Source organism: Haemorhous mexicanus, chromosome 3 (genome assembly GCF_027477595.1).
Source record: "Haemorhous mexicanus isolate bHaeMex1 chromosome 3, bHaeMex1.pri, whole genome shotgun sequence".
NCBI classification, from domain to species: Eukaryota; Metazoa; Chordata; class Aves; order Passeriformes; family Fringillidae; genus Haemorhous; species Haemorhous mexicanus.
Window position 1 is genome coordinate 114,509,449 of NC_082343.1, and position 14,655 is coordinate 114,524,103.

The 14,655-nt window shown below is 39.9% G+C and overlaps 1 protein-coding gene across 1 annotated transcript in view; it reads right to left on the minus strand.

Moving 5' to 3' along the window:
• The window catches only part of PKHD1 (PKHD1 ciliary IPT domain containing fibrocystin/polyductin), a 235,897-nt gene that overhangs the window by 113,324 nt on the left and 107,918 nt on the right, over positions 1–14,655 (minus strand). The window contains exons 40-45 of the mRNA XM_059843088.1: positions 14,456–14,581; positions 11,762–11,895; positions 6,726–6,838; positions 5,810–5,900; positions 4,558–4,692; positions 1,212–1,347 (exon numbers count right to left, since the gene is read on the minus strand). Of these exons, the coding sequence (XP_059699071.1) occupies positions 1,212–1,347; positions 4,558–4,692; positions 5,810–5,900; positions 6,726–6,838; positions 11,762–11,895; positions 14,456–14,581 (735 nt within the window). The remainder of the gene's footprint in view (positions 1–1,211; positions 1,348–4,557; positions 4,693–5,809; positions 5,901–6,725; positions 6,839–11,761; positions 11,896–14,455; positions 14,582–14,655) is intronic.

The window sequence follows — 14,655 nt, forward strand, 5'->3', positions numbered from 1 at the left end:
GGGTGACAAGCAGCACATTAAAAAAAAATGGTCACATCATATAATAGGCCTGAAGACAACTCTCTGGAGGAAAAGAGACCAACTTCATTCTACCTTGCCTTTGGAAAAATGTCTGATGGGTCAACAAAAATGGGGAGATCCAGGAAAATAAATGGAGATGGTTGTAGGAATAGCTGTTGCTGTGCCAGACCAAATCTTCCCAGTACCCTGCTGTGACTGTGGTTCAGACTCACCTGATCCAGGTGCTGCTCCTCCAGCATCTCCTCAGTGACTTCAAACATTTATTCACAGGCCCCACAGCCAAAATTACAGTGACTCTTCTAGATCCTGCCTGCCTTTTTTTTAGAGCTGAGTGCATGGTGTAAATGCACTCGACTCTTTGCGCATGTGCAGCACCTGGCAGAATAAAGCCTAGGCTGAAAAGGGAGTCTGGAGGATTTTTTCACTACTGAAACATAGATAGCTACAAAAAAGATGAATATTCATGCAGGCTAAAGTTTATGAGCACATTAGTATTTACAGAAATGTCAGAAAATCTTTGCCCCATGGACTGTGACAAGTCAACTTTGGCAGGAGTGCCCTATAACACATGGGTTACTGTTTGACTGTCCTATTCCCAGTTTTAGCCTCACTAAGCCAGATTGTACTATTCCTTGTGTTTTTTGATCTCATCTCCTGAAATCCTCCTCTATGCTATTGTAGGGCAGTCTTCATTTATATATAAATACATTTTATTACAATAAAAAAAGGCAAGTGCAGTTGGAACATTCTTCAAAGAGCCTTTGAGTACCTCTTCAAAGCTGAGGAGGATGCTTAGTTTACACATTATCTTAGGCAAATTCACTTCAGGTTTAGGCTGGTAATCAGTTTGGTGAAATTCTGTGAGGTGGTGTCACAGCTTTTAAAGAAATCATTACTCTTGACAATTTTCCCTCTCAAAATGAAGATGCAGAAACAAGGGAGTGTAAAAACCCCGTTTCCAGTGAGAAAACTGTATCAGTGCAAAAATCAGGCTACGTTTATCTTAAAATAAATACAATATGTGGTTTCAACTGAGTGATGAAGCCATATCCAGAAAGACTGGGGAGAACCTGAAATCTCAGCCTGTGCAGAGGAATTATCAATGTTCATCTGTGAAAACTGTGAACTTGTAATGGGAGGGGAAACTAGGGATTTGGGAATCCTGAGAAATAAATATAAATTAGACTCACCCTGCCCTTGGTAACAGCCAGAACAAGTCCTGATTGCTGTGCAGGTGTTCACATCAAAGTTCCTGAAAGCTGTGTTGGAGATGAGGAGCTGGTATCTTTTGGGAGTCATTAGTCCTGCAGACATACAGGTCCTATCCTGAAATGAAGAAATGAAGGAAACATCACCATGAGAATCATAGAGTCCTAGAATGGTTTGGGTTGGAAAGGACCTTAAAGGTCACCTTATTCCAACCCCCTGCCATGGCAGGGACATCTTCCAAAAGACCAGGTTGCTTCAAGTCCTGTCTAACCTGGCCATGAACATTTCCAGTAATGGAGCATCCAGGATGCAGCAGCTGGGAATGCAGGAGTGTGACTGCCCATAACTGGGAGTTTAAAGGACAGCTGTAAGCCATTGTTTGGCAAATTCTGACAGCACCCATCTAATTCCCCTCTTGAAGCAGGTGATAGCAAAACTTTAAAGGGCAGCTTGTTGCCTTTTGCTTGAGTTGTTGCATAGTAATTATGATTGGACATGCCCTAGGGAGAAATAATCCACTGAAAACCCACAGTGAGTTGATTTTTACATCCCCATTTCACTTTACCTTTTTTGCCCAGCAAGTGGGAATTTTTACCTACTCTGCAAAGATGACCATTCTTATTTCTGTTCTGTGAAAAATCTGAGCACTTAAATTCAAAAGGATTTTGTGTGATTTGGCATGGGGACAAACTCAAGCTAGGCTCTCTGAAAAGTTCTAGAGGACTTCAGGGTCTATTAGAATTTAAAATGACAGAAATGAAGAACAAAAGCCATGGGAGATGAAAAACAAAATCAACAAACTGGATTTTGGGGTGATTGTAGTCCACAGCAGAGTGGAAGTGTACAACCCTCTGCCAAACCATCTTGGAAACAGGCTGAAAATAAAGATATACTTAGAGTTAGTGAGCAGCCTGGAGGAAGAGGAGTCTGTGATACTATTTCTGAGGCCAATGAATACTTGTAGAATGTATTTCAAAAGCCATAGTAAAAAATCAATCAAAAAATCCACCCTATGTGAAAACACATGCAATTGAAAAGAAAGAATGTAATGGACTCTAATAAGTAGATTATTACTTCAAAGAGAAGGTGCCATCTTCAATCTTTATAAGAAACAGTAGTTCCATCAGCTGTTTTATTCTGAGGCCAAAACATCAGGAGTGATAGTCCTGGTCCTTGGGCCATCCTATTCCATGTCACTGCTAAGCAGAAATCCCTCATTTCTGGTAGTAAATTGCACAGAAAGTCTCTATTGGCTTTTTTCTTACACTTCTGGTTCTTCCATCTCACCCAATTTTCTATATTTTTAAATTAATTTATTAATTTAAGCAAATAATAGACCACTGTGAGACTGTTCTTCTATTCCAGCCAAATTTCTATATTTTTTAAATTAATTAATTTTATTTAAACAAAAAGCAAATAGACCCCTGTGAGACAGTAATTCCTCCCTTGTGGGTCTCAGAACTCCTGCTTTTTCCAGGAAGAAATGCTTCTCCTTAAATGGTCCCACAAAGACAGAGCTGCTTAATGAGAACATGGAGGAGGGTTTCTGAATGTCTTGGAAGTTAAAAAAAAACTTTCTCTTGGCTTTTGCCAATGCTGGATTTAGCCCTGTCACTAATGTTTCAATGGGTCAAAGCCCCAAATTTTCAATGCCCTGATATTTCCAGAAAACAATCTTGTTTTAAAAACACTTTTTTCCAAAAAGTGGAAGAGCTAAAAGGAATATCCAAGGTTCTCATTAAATTAATGTCATAAAGTTTTAATTGATATTAAAGAGACATCATTATTAAAAGGAGAATTACATACATTAAGATGTAAATTATTACAAGGAGGCTCTTATCATGAGATAATCAAAGATTATCCCCTCCCTGAGGTACTGCAAGACACAAGGCACAGCGTGAGCTGTGAGCCTCTAAAGCTCTCAGCAAGTACAACACTGGAGTCCTTCCATGGATCCTGCAAAGCAGAAACAAAGACATCCAGACCTTGGTGTCAGAGAAATTCACTGGGAAATCACTGGGACCCTGAAAGGCTGGACAGGTGAAGCCAGAATTTTATCTGAACTATCTACTTAGAATAGACCTGCTAAGGAGGTTCTCTTCTGTGAGCTCCTAAAGAAAACTCATTTTAAATGGGTTTTTTTTTTTTCTGTCAGTCAGAGAGAAAATTAATTTAATGAACAACAATAGAAAACTGAGCAGGGGAAAAAAAAAAAAGACCTCAAAATCATGAACAAGCATCTGTGGCCAGTTGTAACTAAAATTCCATTGTTATCCATGTTATTAATCTGTTAACAACCTGGTAGCACCCAAAGGACTTCATCCAGCTGCCTAAAGAAATAGTGGAAGAAGAACATATTTACTGCATAAATAAAATTACATTTTGTCAGTATTTTTCATTCTCAAGTAAAAAAAGTAATACTCTGTGTTCCAGGTGGACCAATGATGCTGAGAGAGAGCAGAGGAAACCAAAGTGTTAAGAAGGATAGAAACCAAAGTTGGTGTTCCCTCTCAGTATTCCCAAATCACTAAACTAAACCCACTTGTGCATAGTTAAATGGTTTTAAATGCAAAAGGTGTATAGGAATTTGTGTTAGAAAAGCTTGGTTAAAGAAAAATTAATATTTCTCTCAAAATTAGTTTGGTGAAATTCCAAGATTTTTCTGAGACCATATCAATCCTGGAGGAAAATATGAGTAGGAAAAATTTTGCACCTGTCTTCCTAAGATCCTTCAGCTGTCTGTGTTTGTGATTTGGCTTTCACTTTTTGAATGTTGTTTTAGAAAGAATATATAGGATTATGCCTTATAGTGTGAAATTTTGTAGTAGTTTCTGATGAAAATAGAAAAAATAGAGTCCTTGTTTCAAATTTGCTTAAAAAAAAAAAATCTCAAAATCTTCCATGCTGAAAGGAAAAGGTGTTAGAAAAAAACCCCAAAACCTTTAGAACTGTTTTGGTTGGAAAAGCCCTCTAAGACCATGGAGTCCAGCCATCAACCCAACACTGCCAAGGCCAACACTAAACAATGTCCCCAAGTGCCAGTATTTACATGGCTTTTAAAACCCTCCAAGTAATTCCACTACTGCCCTAGGCAGTCTGTCCCAACACTTGAAAACCTTTCAGTGAAGATATCTTCCCCAAAATCCAGTCTAAACCTTTACTGGTGCAACTTGAGGGCATTCCCTTATAACCTGTTTAAAATCCAAGCTTTTCCCAAGCTGCCATGGAGTAGGGTCTGTTTTCCAGGTGGCTTTCTTATTTCTCCAAATTCCTACTGAAACATTGCTGTGAGACTTAAGGGACACTGAAATTCCTTGTAGTTCTTACCTCTTGCCCAAGATGTCCATTTAAAACACTATCAGACACAGAGGTGTTTCCCAGGCTTTCCACAATATCAATGCCAAAATCTTTGCAAGCAGAAATCCAGAAATGCTGGAGTTCAAGGTTCCTGCAACTGAAAATCTACAAGAAAGGAAAATAAAATAATAAAAATACATATCATCATCAAATAATATAATGGTTTAGCATAGAAGGAGCCATAAAGACTATTTCATTCCAACCACTGCAATGGGCACTGAGACCTTCCACTATCCCAGGCTGCTCCAAGCCCCATCCAACCCAGCCTTGAACACTTCTGGAATGGGGCACCTAAAAGAAAGAAGATTGTTTCTAAAGGGAGCCCATGGAAAGAAGCAGAATAAACTTAGTGATTTGTGTGTTCTAGGTCAGTCACATACAAAGAAATTACAAGTTATGCAGAGAAAACAAACAACAGCAAACCTGCAAATCATGCTATTACTTCTTTTCATACAAATAGCTTTTCCAGAAAGGGAACACATCAGCCTGAAAAATCACACTGAAAAATTGGACATCTTCAGAGGAAGAGTCATAGAGATGGGTGAGGCTATGAGATCTTGCAGAGAAACACACACAAACTGTTCAGGTCATCAGAAAGGAATTAATAGAATCACAGGCTCCAAACTCTGAGTATGGGAAAAAATATGGCATAATAAAGGGTGGTGTGGCTTTTAAAAATCAGATTAATTAATAGTGAGTCATATTAGCTGGAGAAGAAAGCTAGACAAATTATAATAAATAAAAAGTGCAAAATTTTAAGAATTAAAAAAAAAAATCCCATGGAAACCATCAGTTCTATAAAGGTAATATATCTACCTGTTGCAACCTTCATGAACAGCTCAGATATACTTGAAGAATTTTTTATTTTGGCAACATGATCTAATGGAAGTTGTCCCTGCCCATGGTAGGGAGGTTGGAATGAGATGGATTTTAAGGTGTCTTCGAACCAAACCATTCTAAGGTTCCATGAATGCAGTGGCAGACAGATGCTAGATGATTACAGAGAGCACCAGCCAGTGAAAGCAGCACTGATTCTGCAGCAAAAAGAATTCACACAAATCAAGTTTCTGGCTCTTTCATTAAAACAGGAGCTTCCAGGTGAGGGACATGGACATAGAAGCACAAAAGTTTTTAGTCAATCAAGCTTTTAGACAATCAAGTGTGGAGGTGAGATACTTGGAAAGATCCTGAGCATCACAGCAGGCAGTGGGGACAAACCTACCTGTGCTCCCCCTTGGCAGCTCCAGGCTGTGAAGTTGTTGAACTGAACACGACTGTCTGGCAAATACTCTGGGTATATCACCAACCCATGCCTGTTTAGAGAGAAAGCCATGGAGACTGTTCCTTTACATGGCACATACTGGTGAGCAGATTTTTCTATTCATCATTTTGATATCTGAACCCTTAAATCTGTAACAGCTGTCTGCATGAGACCTGATTTCTTTAAAGTCAAAAGTTTTCAGTGTTAGACCTATCAGAGCTGAAAAGGAATGTGCTGTGCCACTGAGAGAGTCTCACTACAAAACACCTTCCCATGCTCATGAATTTTCAGCCAGTGTCACTTTCAGTTAAGCCTGACATGAACCTGGACAGATAAGACTCTTCTTTATCTTGGATTCAGCTAACTTGGACCACAGCCCAAATGTATGCATTCCTGAATGCAGCACTTGGTTTGACCTTCTCAGAGATTTAAAATCCAGATTAATATCCAGATTAACTCAGAATTCAGGTCCCCTTAACCACTGATTTTCAGTACAATGTCATTTTTTAATACTCCTTCTCCAATACTCTTTCTGTTTTAGGGAAGTTCTGGTTAAAACTTTTGTCAATAGCTGTTCCTGAATACTGAAGGAACAAATGCTGCATGAAATGTCACAGAACCTTGGAACCAGGGAGTATTGGAAGGGACCTTAGAGATCATCTCGTTCCACCGCCCTGCCATGGACAGGGACACCTCCCACAGTGATTCTGCCCTGCTCCAGACAACTCTGCTTCCAAGAAACAAGGGTGAAAAGGTGCAAAACTGGGGGGAAAAGTCCTGAAAAGAGGGGCAAGGCCTTTTCCGCCCACCACTGCAATTATAGATGGCACAACCATTCGCTGAAGGAAAATCTGCTTGAACCAAATTCCCCAAGTACCTTGTGCAGGAGTGAGCTGTGTTCTCACTGAAGGACAGGAGAGGCACTTTTGATGGTCCCTCAGGGGAGAGATGAAAGAAATACCCATACCCAGCACCACACACTGTGTTACCCTGTAGAGAGGAACACGTGACTATGAAAATAATATTAGCACAGATTTCTGGAAATTAAAATCAATTTAAGAAACACACAAATTAAAATCCCAGCTGTGGTCTATTCAAGTTCTGGTAAACTGGCTGATGGAGACTTGAACCTCATTTCTGTGTCCCCTGTCTTGTTCTGGTTTCACTTTGACCTTGAGCCAGTCGTAAAAATACTTCATTTTAAACCAGACAAGGAGGATTGACCAAGCAATAGAGATAAATAGCAGAAAATGCTGTTGTCACAAATCTTCAAGTAGGTAAGAAAAAAAAATGTGTTGAAAACTTATGTCTATAAACTCCTTTCTATATATGAAAATGTCAGGAAGAAAAAGGAAATCAGAAATTAATCCCAAAGGTAAGTCACAAACTAATCAAGTGTATTGATTTCCTTCTCATTCTCGATATTTCTTTTATCTCCCAAAGCAAACATGGGATAAGGAAATAAAGGAAATATTTGCATGGAAAAAGTGAGACTCCAAAATGTCAAGAGAAAGCAAAGAACATCTTCAGGATATGTCAGTGACCGAGCAATTAAACTTCCTTACACCTATGGTAAATTATGTGGTTTGGATCATTTTTTAAAAGGTAAGTGAACACTTATAGGAAGATGTGCTGTAAGTTATTGTCATTTAATATCTCTTAAAGAAATTGCATTCTAAATTCTGCATTTGAGTTACATTATTTGTGTGGCAAATGATACAACTATAAAAATAAGAGGACATAAGGTCTGACTGGCCTTAAAACTAGGAGTTTGGTACTTACAGAATCTGCATCAAGTAGGTTATAGGAGTTGTGTTTGGTGTGTTCTGAAGTTTTCTACTCTAGGACAAAAAAACTGCTCTTGCCAGCCTTATTTGGAGAGCAGCCAAGCCTAGCTGGGTTTGGTTTGTGTCCATATAGCAATGTCTTCATGTGGGCACCTGTGCATGATCCCTCTCACCTGCCTTAGGTGTGTGAAAATTTGAAGTCCAGGCTGGTAGATTTTAGGTCCCTTTTTAGGAAAAAAAAAAAAAAGACATGGGCATGTGCAGAAGGCAATGCTTTTGGTCTGTCCTTAGACAAAATTAATTGCTCTCTAGAGGTATGTGCCTCTCTAAGGGGGGTCTAAGATGGCCTTTCTTGCAGCTCTAAGGAGGGCTTGTTCTCTAAGATCAGGTCTGACACCACCACTCCCATTCATAGGTCACTGGACGCTGTTAAAATACTAATGACTTTTTGGTCCCTGATGGTCCAAATCAAAGCTGAGCCTGGTGACCTCGAGGTGAAACCCTCCATATACCAATTACTTTCTTCTGTCCCATCCAAGTGTGCTCCCTGCAGTCCTGATCCCTGACATCTGTCAAGGAATAAAGTACCGAGACCCAGAGCTCTGCTTTCTCTATCCCCTGGTAAAACTGCTGCTTTTTCTGAAAGTGCAGCCACAGACCCTTTTTCTTTAACAAAACACTTCTGCAGTCCAGTCACATCATTTCCAGGATATTTTACTTGCGACTCCAATCGTGCGTTCTACAGATGATTCATAAGGAAAAGGAAAAAAAAAAAACCCTGCATATTTATTCAGCCAGCTCGTGGCTGGAGGGCAGGGGTTTTAGGCAAGCAGGGAATTTTGTGTGGAAATCAATTCTTTGTGGAAGTCAGTATATTACGAATGTCCATGCAACCAAAATTCCAGAGAGAAATTACCTCCCTGAGCATGCCAAAAACCTGGAGGTATGCACTGCAAGTCAGTAAAATCAAGTGGCTGACGGTTTAAGTGTCTCTTAACTGTTACAACTCTGCTGGTGTAAATATTTCATGAATTTCTTTTAGATAGCTGGGACTCAAACTGTTGACCTTAAAGATGACATTAAAGCTCTGGACAGCGTTCCCAGCACCACTCCTGCAGTTTCAGAGCTGGGCAGGATGTGAGTAGCACTCACAATGTGCCTGCTTTGGTGCGGGTCCTCTTCCTGGAAAGGGTTTGGAAAAGATCTCAGCAGGGATGGAACAGTGGGAAAACAGTGCCAAACAGATGCAGCCTCACCTCTTTGGTGCTGTGGAGAATGGCTGGATGGGCTGACACGAGGAAACAAATGCATTTACCAACAGTGTGACAATCAGTCACTCCTCTGACATGGAGATACCAGCTCAGCTCCACCCCATTCATTCATCTGAGCTGTTTCCCAGTCCTCAACACCAAGGCAAGAAAAGAGAGGGAGGTTCTTGCTGGATGTCTTAAACCCAGTCCATATGTTGTTATGCATGAGCACTGCATGCTGGCTCTGGCGTTTCAGGGCATTGAATGTTTGTGAGTTGGAACAGCAAAAAGGCCAAAACTCACCAGGCCCAAGAGAGGCAACATAAAAAGATAAAAACTTACTTTTTAAAATTATTTTTCCTGCACACAAAAAGAAAACTAAGGAGATAGGGTGGATGTTTCAGTGAGAAAAAAGCCAACATCACAGAGGAGCATCTTCAGTTCCTTGTGCTGACAGCATTTAAAAGGCAATAAACCAGCCTGTTAAAGAGATTTTCCATGACTCTAAAAAGTGATAACCTGGGCTTACACACTGTGTTTAAAAAAAATTCTACTAACCTTGTAATAATCAGTTTGCCCTCATACTGTCTGAGTATAAAATTTAGTCTAACAGCCTGATTCACCAGTGCACTTAAAAGCTGAAGTCAAATGGAAACCAGTGGGAATTGGGTCTCCAAATGTCTTTCTAGGCTCAGGTTTGAGTGACTGCTCTGTCCCAATTTCCACACCGTTTAGGCCACCACTGAATTTCAAGGAAATTTAAGCTCTTCAGCCACCAATGCAAATTTAAGCTCCCAAGTAAATTGACTAGTTATGAAAACATTACTGCAGGTCTCACTGTAGAAAGGCTTAACCCATCATGCACAGAAGATGTTACACCTAGAACTCTCTGTAGTCCCTGCTTTAAAGAGAGCAGCCAATAAGTTAAAACCAGTAATCAAAAGATGGAAATCTGAAAATAAAATAAAAAAAAACACAAAACCAATAAATAAAAAGACAGATAAACACCTAAAATTATTTTTTAAACTGGGAAAGTTTCTATTGCATGTTCTGGCCTGAGAACTAGGCAGGTGGAAGATGATTCTTTCCCATTACATTCTTCAAATTTCCCCAATGAACTAAGATTATAAATACCTAAAAAGCTTGAGTCATTTGATCTGAGAATTTTCATGAGAGAAAAGGTGCTAAGACTACAGCATCATCATGCTGGTGCTGCTCCAGAACCCCCGGAATGTAGTGATTATTATTCCACTAGGAAAAAGTCACCAGCTCTTTTACCAGGGAGAAATGTGACTTTTTCTGTTAATATCCCTGTGCTTTGCTGCCTTCCTGAGCACTGCTTGGTCTGTCATACAGTAAGCACAGTTAAGAACAATTTTAAGCTGGGCAACTTCTTCGAGTTTTCCTTTTGCTGCTGCAATTCCTCAAATATTCCACTCCTCAGGATGACGAAGGTCATCAGCAACCATCTGAGGGCCATCTGTTACCCTGCCTGGAGCAGCACATCTCTGGAGAGCAGAAAGAACCCCCTGATATTGGGGTACCCAGCCACAGCTGCAGCTTTATATCTGCAAATTCACGTGAGCAGAGTTGGATAAATAAATGTGCTGAAAACCCAGCACAGGCAGTTCCCAGGAACCAGTGGAGGTAATTGCAGCAAACCTTTTCAAAAGCTGAGCCACTGGCAATGGAGTGAACAGCTCCAGGGTAAGTCAGTGCATGACAGTACAAAACTCTGTGCTTAGTGGAGCTGAAATTCTCATGATTCTGCCTGGTTGTTGTATTTTAAAACCATATTTGATGGCCTTAAAAATGATAAATATGGCCTTGAGGGAATTGCAGAAAAGTTCTCTCCTCCTTCCTCAGTGCTCCTGTCTTCATAAAAACACAGGAAATGTTTTGGTCTCTTTTTCACCTTCAAATTTAGGTGTTATTCTTTCTTCATGGAGCAGAAACCCCAGGGGTGATTAGGTCTTCACAAACAGTAATTGGTTTGGTTACTGGGGGTTAACAATAGAACAAGTTAGGATTATTTTTTAAATGAAAATATGCATTTTTCACTACTGAAAGTGTGGTAAGAAAGGTCAGTTTCAATGTAATTTCTTTAAATAGTTGGGAATGAAAAGTGGTTTGAAGTGGATGAAAATAATATTTTTCCATGAAACACATAAAAGTGACTCTTTATTCTGAAATATAAGACTAAAAAAGAGTATGAACTAAGAGAAAGCATCCGAGAATTAGTGAATAAAAGTATTTTTTTCTGAGCTCAGCTTTTTGATATGTGGCTATTAAGCTCTTAGCTCTTTAAAAACCTGGTGGTTAAAACCATTTAGAACAGAGGAGCTTCATTTCTTTCAAAATCAATGTCATTTTCATAGGACAGGGAACATATCTTCTTTCTCATCCTGGAATGCAAATCTTCAGCTGTATGGTCAACGTGATTTTAAATCCAGACAGGGGTGTAATTGATGCTGCTGAATTTTAGTGTTTTTGCAGTCAGTCCAGTACAATTGAGGGGTTTTTTTTAATAATGGCAGAAATTCTAGAGAAGCTGAGACTAAACTTTTTCCAAGTTTTCTGAATCTGTGAGCATTGTAAAACAAAACAACATTTTAAAGTACCTCAGGATGAATTCTCTCACTGTAATATTCCATTCCACTCAACCACAGCAAAATTCTCAGTAATAAATTTACCCAGGAACATAATTTATTTTGTAATATGCACTTGTTTCAATATCCCATCACAAGCACAGGTTCTGACAGCTCAGCCAAGAAACAAATATTGTGTATGTGATCTCCCAGATAAATGAAGCTCTGTGTCTTTCTGATACCTTTGATTAGAAAGGAAATGTTATGTCTTATACCAGAACTTCTTACCCTGATGTGGCTGGCAGGAGCCCTGATGTAGATCCCTGCTGGTGACAGTGACTCAATATTGGATAAACCATCAGTTACAGAAAGGCCAATCACTATGTTGTTACTGATTTTGTTCTCCTCTTCCAGTCCTTCACCTTTAAAAGAAAAAGATAGGAGAAAAAAAAGGAAAAAAAAAAAGTAAAAAATAAGAGGAAGAAAAAAGAAAAATAAACATAAATGTACATATAGCTGGAAACCCTCTATTATCATGATTCTCATTTCAATATACACAAGTCCAGGTGTCATATTCACATCTATTTCCCTGTACGAGGTATTATTTGTGACTATATCACAAGTCATATATTCTGGACTGCAAGTTTATGGTAAAAATAAATAAAAGATGTATTATAAAGCAGATTTACAGTTGAGAAAAGAGACTCAGAGTGGTTCAGAGTGGGAAAGAGGCTCACCTATGCACGCACAGGCATGCTCCTGGCAGTACTAGAATTCAAAGCCTTCTTTATCTCCTGTCTCCATTCACTGCCCAACTTACATGTAAGAAAATTTCTAAACAGGCTGAAAAACACCTGGTGCACCTCTGCACAAAACTGGGGTGTTGCCCCCCTAAGCAATAGAGTAGGAGAAGAGAAAGGGAAAAATCAATCAAGCAATTGATCGGACAACACAGACCTCTTGGGGTGCCCCAGATCTAGTTACAGTATAGAAATTGGAAGAAGAAAACAAAATAAATAGTTTTTTAAACTGCATTGTAAAAAAATGGGACATCCAATGGTAAGTAGTGAGTAGTCCCAGACAAGTCAAGTCCAAATAAGGACACACGGATAGGATAAGGGGAAATAGCCTTAAGTTGCTCTGGGGGAGGTTTAGGTTCCCCTAAAGGGTGGTCAGGCGTTGGAACAGGCTGCCCAGGGAAGTGGTGGAGTCACCATCCCTGGGAGTGCTTGCAGCCATGGAGATATGGCACTTGGGGACATGGTTTAGTGGTGGGCTTGGCAGGGTCAGTTTAATGGCTGAACTTCCAGAACCAGGAAGACCTTGAAGGTCTTTTCCAACCTTAATGACTCCATAATTCTATGATCAGCACTGCTGCCCTTTTGGAAGAAGAATACAAAGTGGAATCCTGTGTGAAGTCTATGCACAGGCCATTCTCTCTGGCCTGCATTAGGAGCAAATCACATCCATCCAGTTTTGTTTATCCAGCAGAAGTCATTGCCTTCAAATAGCTCAAGTTCTATTCATAATACAGGTCCCTCCCCAAATCATTACCACCCCAAATATAAGCCAGTTCACAAGAAAACCTGTGCCTTTTGGTTTTTGGGATAGCAACAAATACTTTTAATCTTCCCTCAGTATTTTGAGGGAATCAGCTTTCTCAATTTTTTCCAGTCTCTGTGTACTACAAACAATGCTGCTACCAGAGCATGAACAAGACCCTAAAGAAGTCCTTTTGACAGCCATACAGGATTTTGAGGTTTTGGCTTTCAAGCTCAGACCTTGTGTGCCAATGATTTTAAGCCCAGACTGACATTTTGTGATGGTCTTACAAACTCTCTGAAAATAGGGATTTTAGGTGAAATCACTGAGAGAATCCAATTCCAGAGCTGCAAAGAGCCAGCTGTAATAAATATTCCTTCATGGGCAACAAAATTATATATAAATTAATCCAACAGACCCTCTGGATCTGCTGACAGTGAAGCCATTAAAAGCATCTTGAGGATGAGATGTATTCTGGCTGAAACTTCAGCTCGGCTCAGAGTCCTTTAACTCAGACACAGATCCCAACACAAATGAGCCAAGGGATGCCAGAGGCTTGGAGGTCCTGCTTGCTTCCCCATGGCTGCAAGGGCTCTGCACATCAGCTTGGGCAAGTCCTTGCATCTCTGCAAGCCAGCTCTCTTCATCTGCAGGGTGTGCATAACCACATTGGGTTATAATCTTCCCTGTTTAAATCATGATATATCACTCCTCATTAAGTTTATACACAGCACCCAGCACAGAAACTTGCTGTGTGTGGGGAACTGCAGGATCAGAACTGAAGGCTTTTTTTTTTTTCCCTCTGACTCATAATTGGTCATTTTTATCCCATCTCTTACGGAAAACAAAAATCGAGCTATATCTTTAGGTATTCAGGAAACATGAGATCCCAGCAGAAGATGCTTGAAGTCAGTTTCCTGATGGTTAGTTAGGAGAAATATTCTGTTGTTTAACATTTTTGTTGCTCCAAGCTCCAATTTATTTAAGTGCTAAATCCTCTGGTTAACTTTTAACATATGCTTTCATTCCATTATCTTCGACATCAAATGACTGAAGTTAAAGGTAATATTCTCTTAAATGCTTCACTGAGTTGTGGTCTTAAAAATAGCATAATGACACTTTTCCAAAGACAGATGAATAAATTCTCTAAAAAAAAAAATCTACTATTTTTTCACTGAAAAATAATTGATCCCAACCAAGTGAAGACTGACCTGAAGAAAGAGAGCTGGCCAAAAGCAAGTAGCTGCTAGGAGTTGTGTGTGGAATTGTGGGAGCTTTATTCCAAATTCACTGGCACCACAAATTGCAGAAGATGTGATTAAAGTTCTCAGAGTACAGTTAAGGATCTGCCATTCTTTCCTCCCAAAGCATTTTCGTGCAAATGGGAACCAGCTCAAGCTGCTGTTGTATGTAGTGTGGATATTTGCCTGCTTCACTTACCCAGGAGGAGCCCATGGCCTGAAATGTTGTAGAAGACATTGCTGTCCACGCTGAGGTTGGAGATCCCTCTCAGATGGAGGCCTTGGCCAAAGGAGTCCAGAACACAACAACCACGGATGTAAGAGTCTGGAGGGAAGTGAGTGGTGTGAGCACAAATCACTCTGCAGATTGAGGGCAGGTATTTTACACCCCTTCTCTAG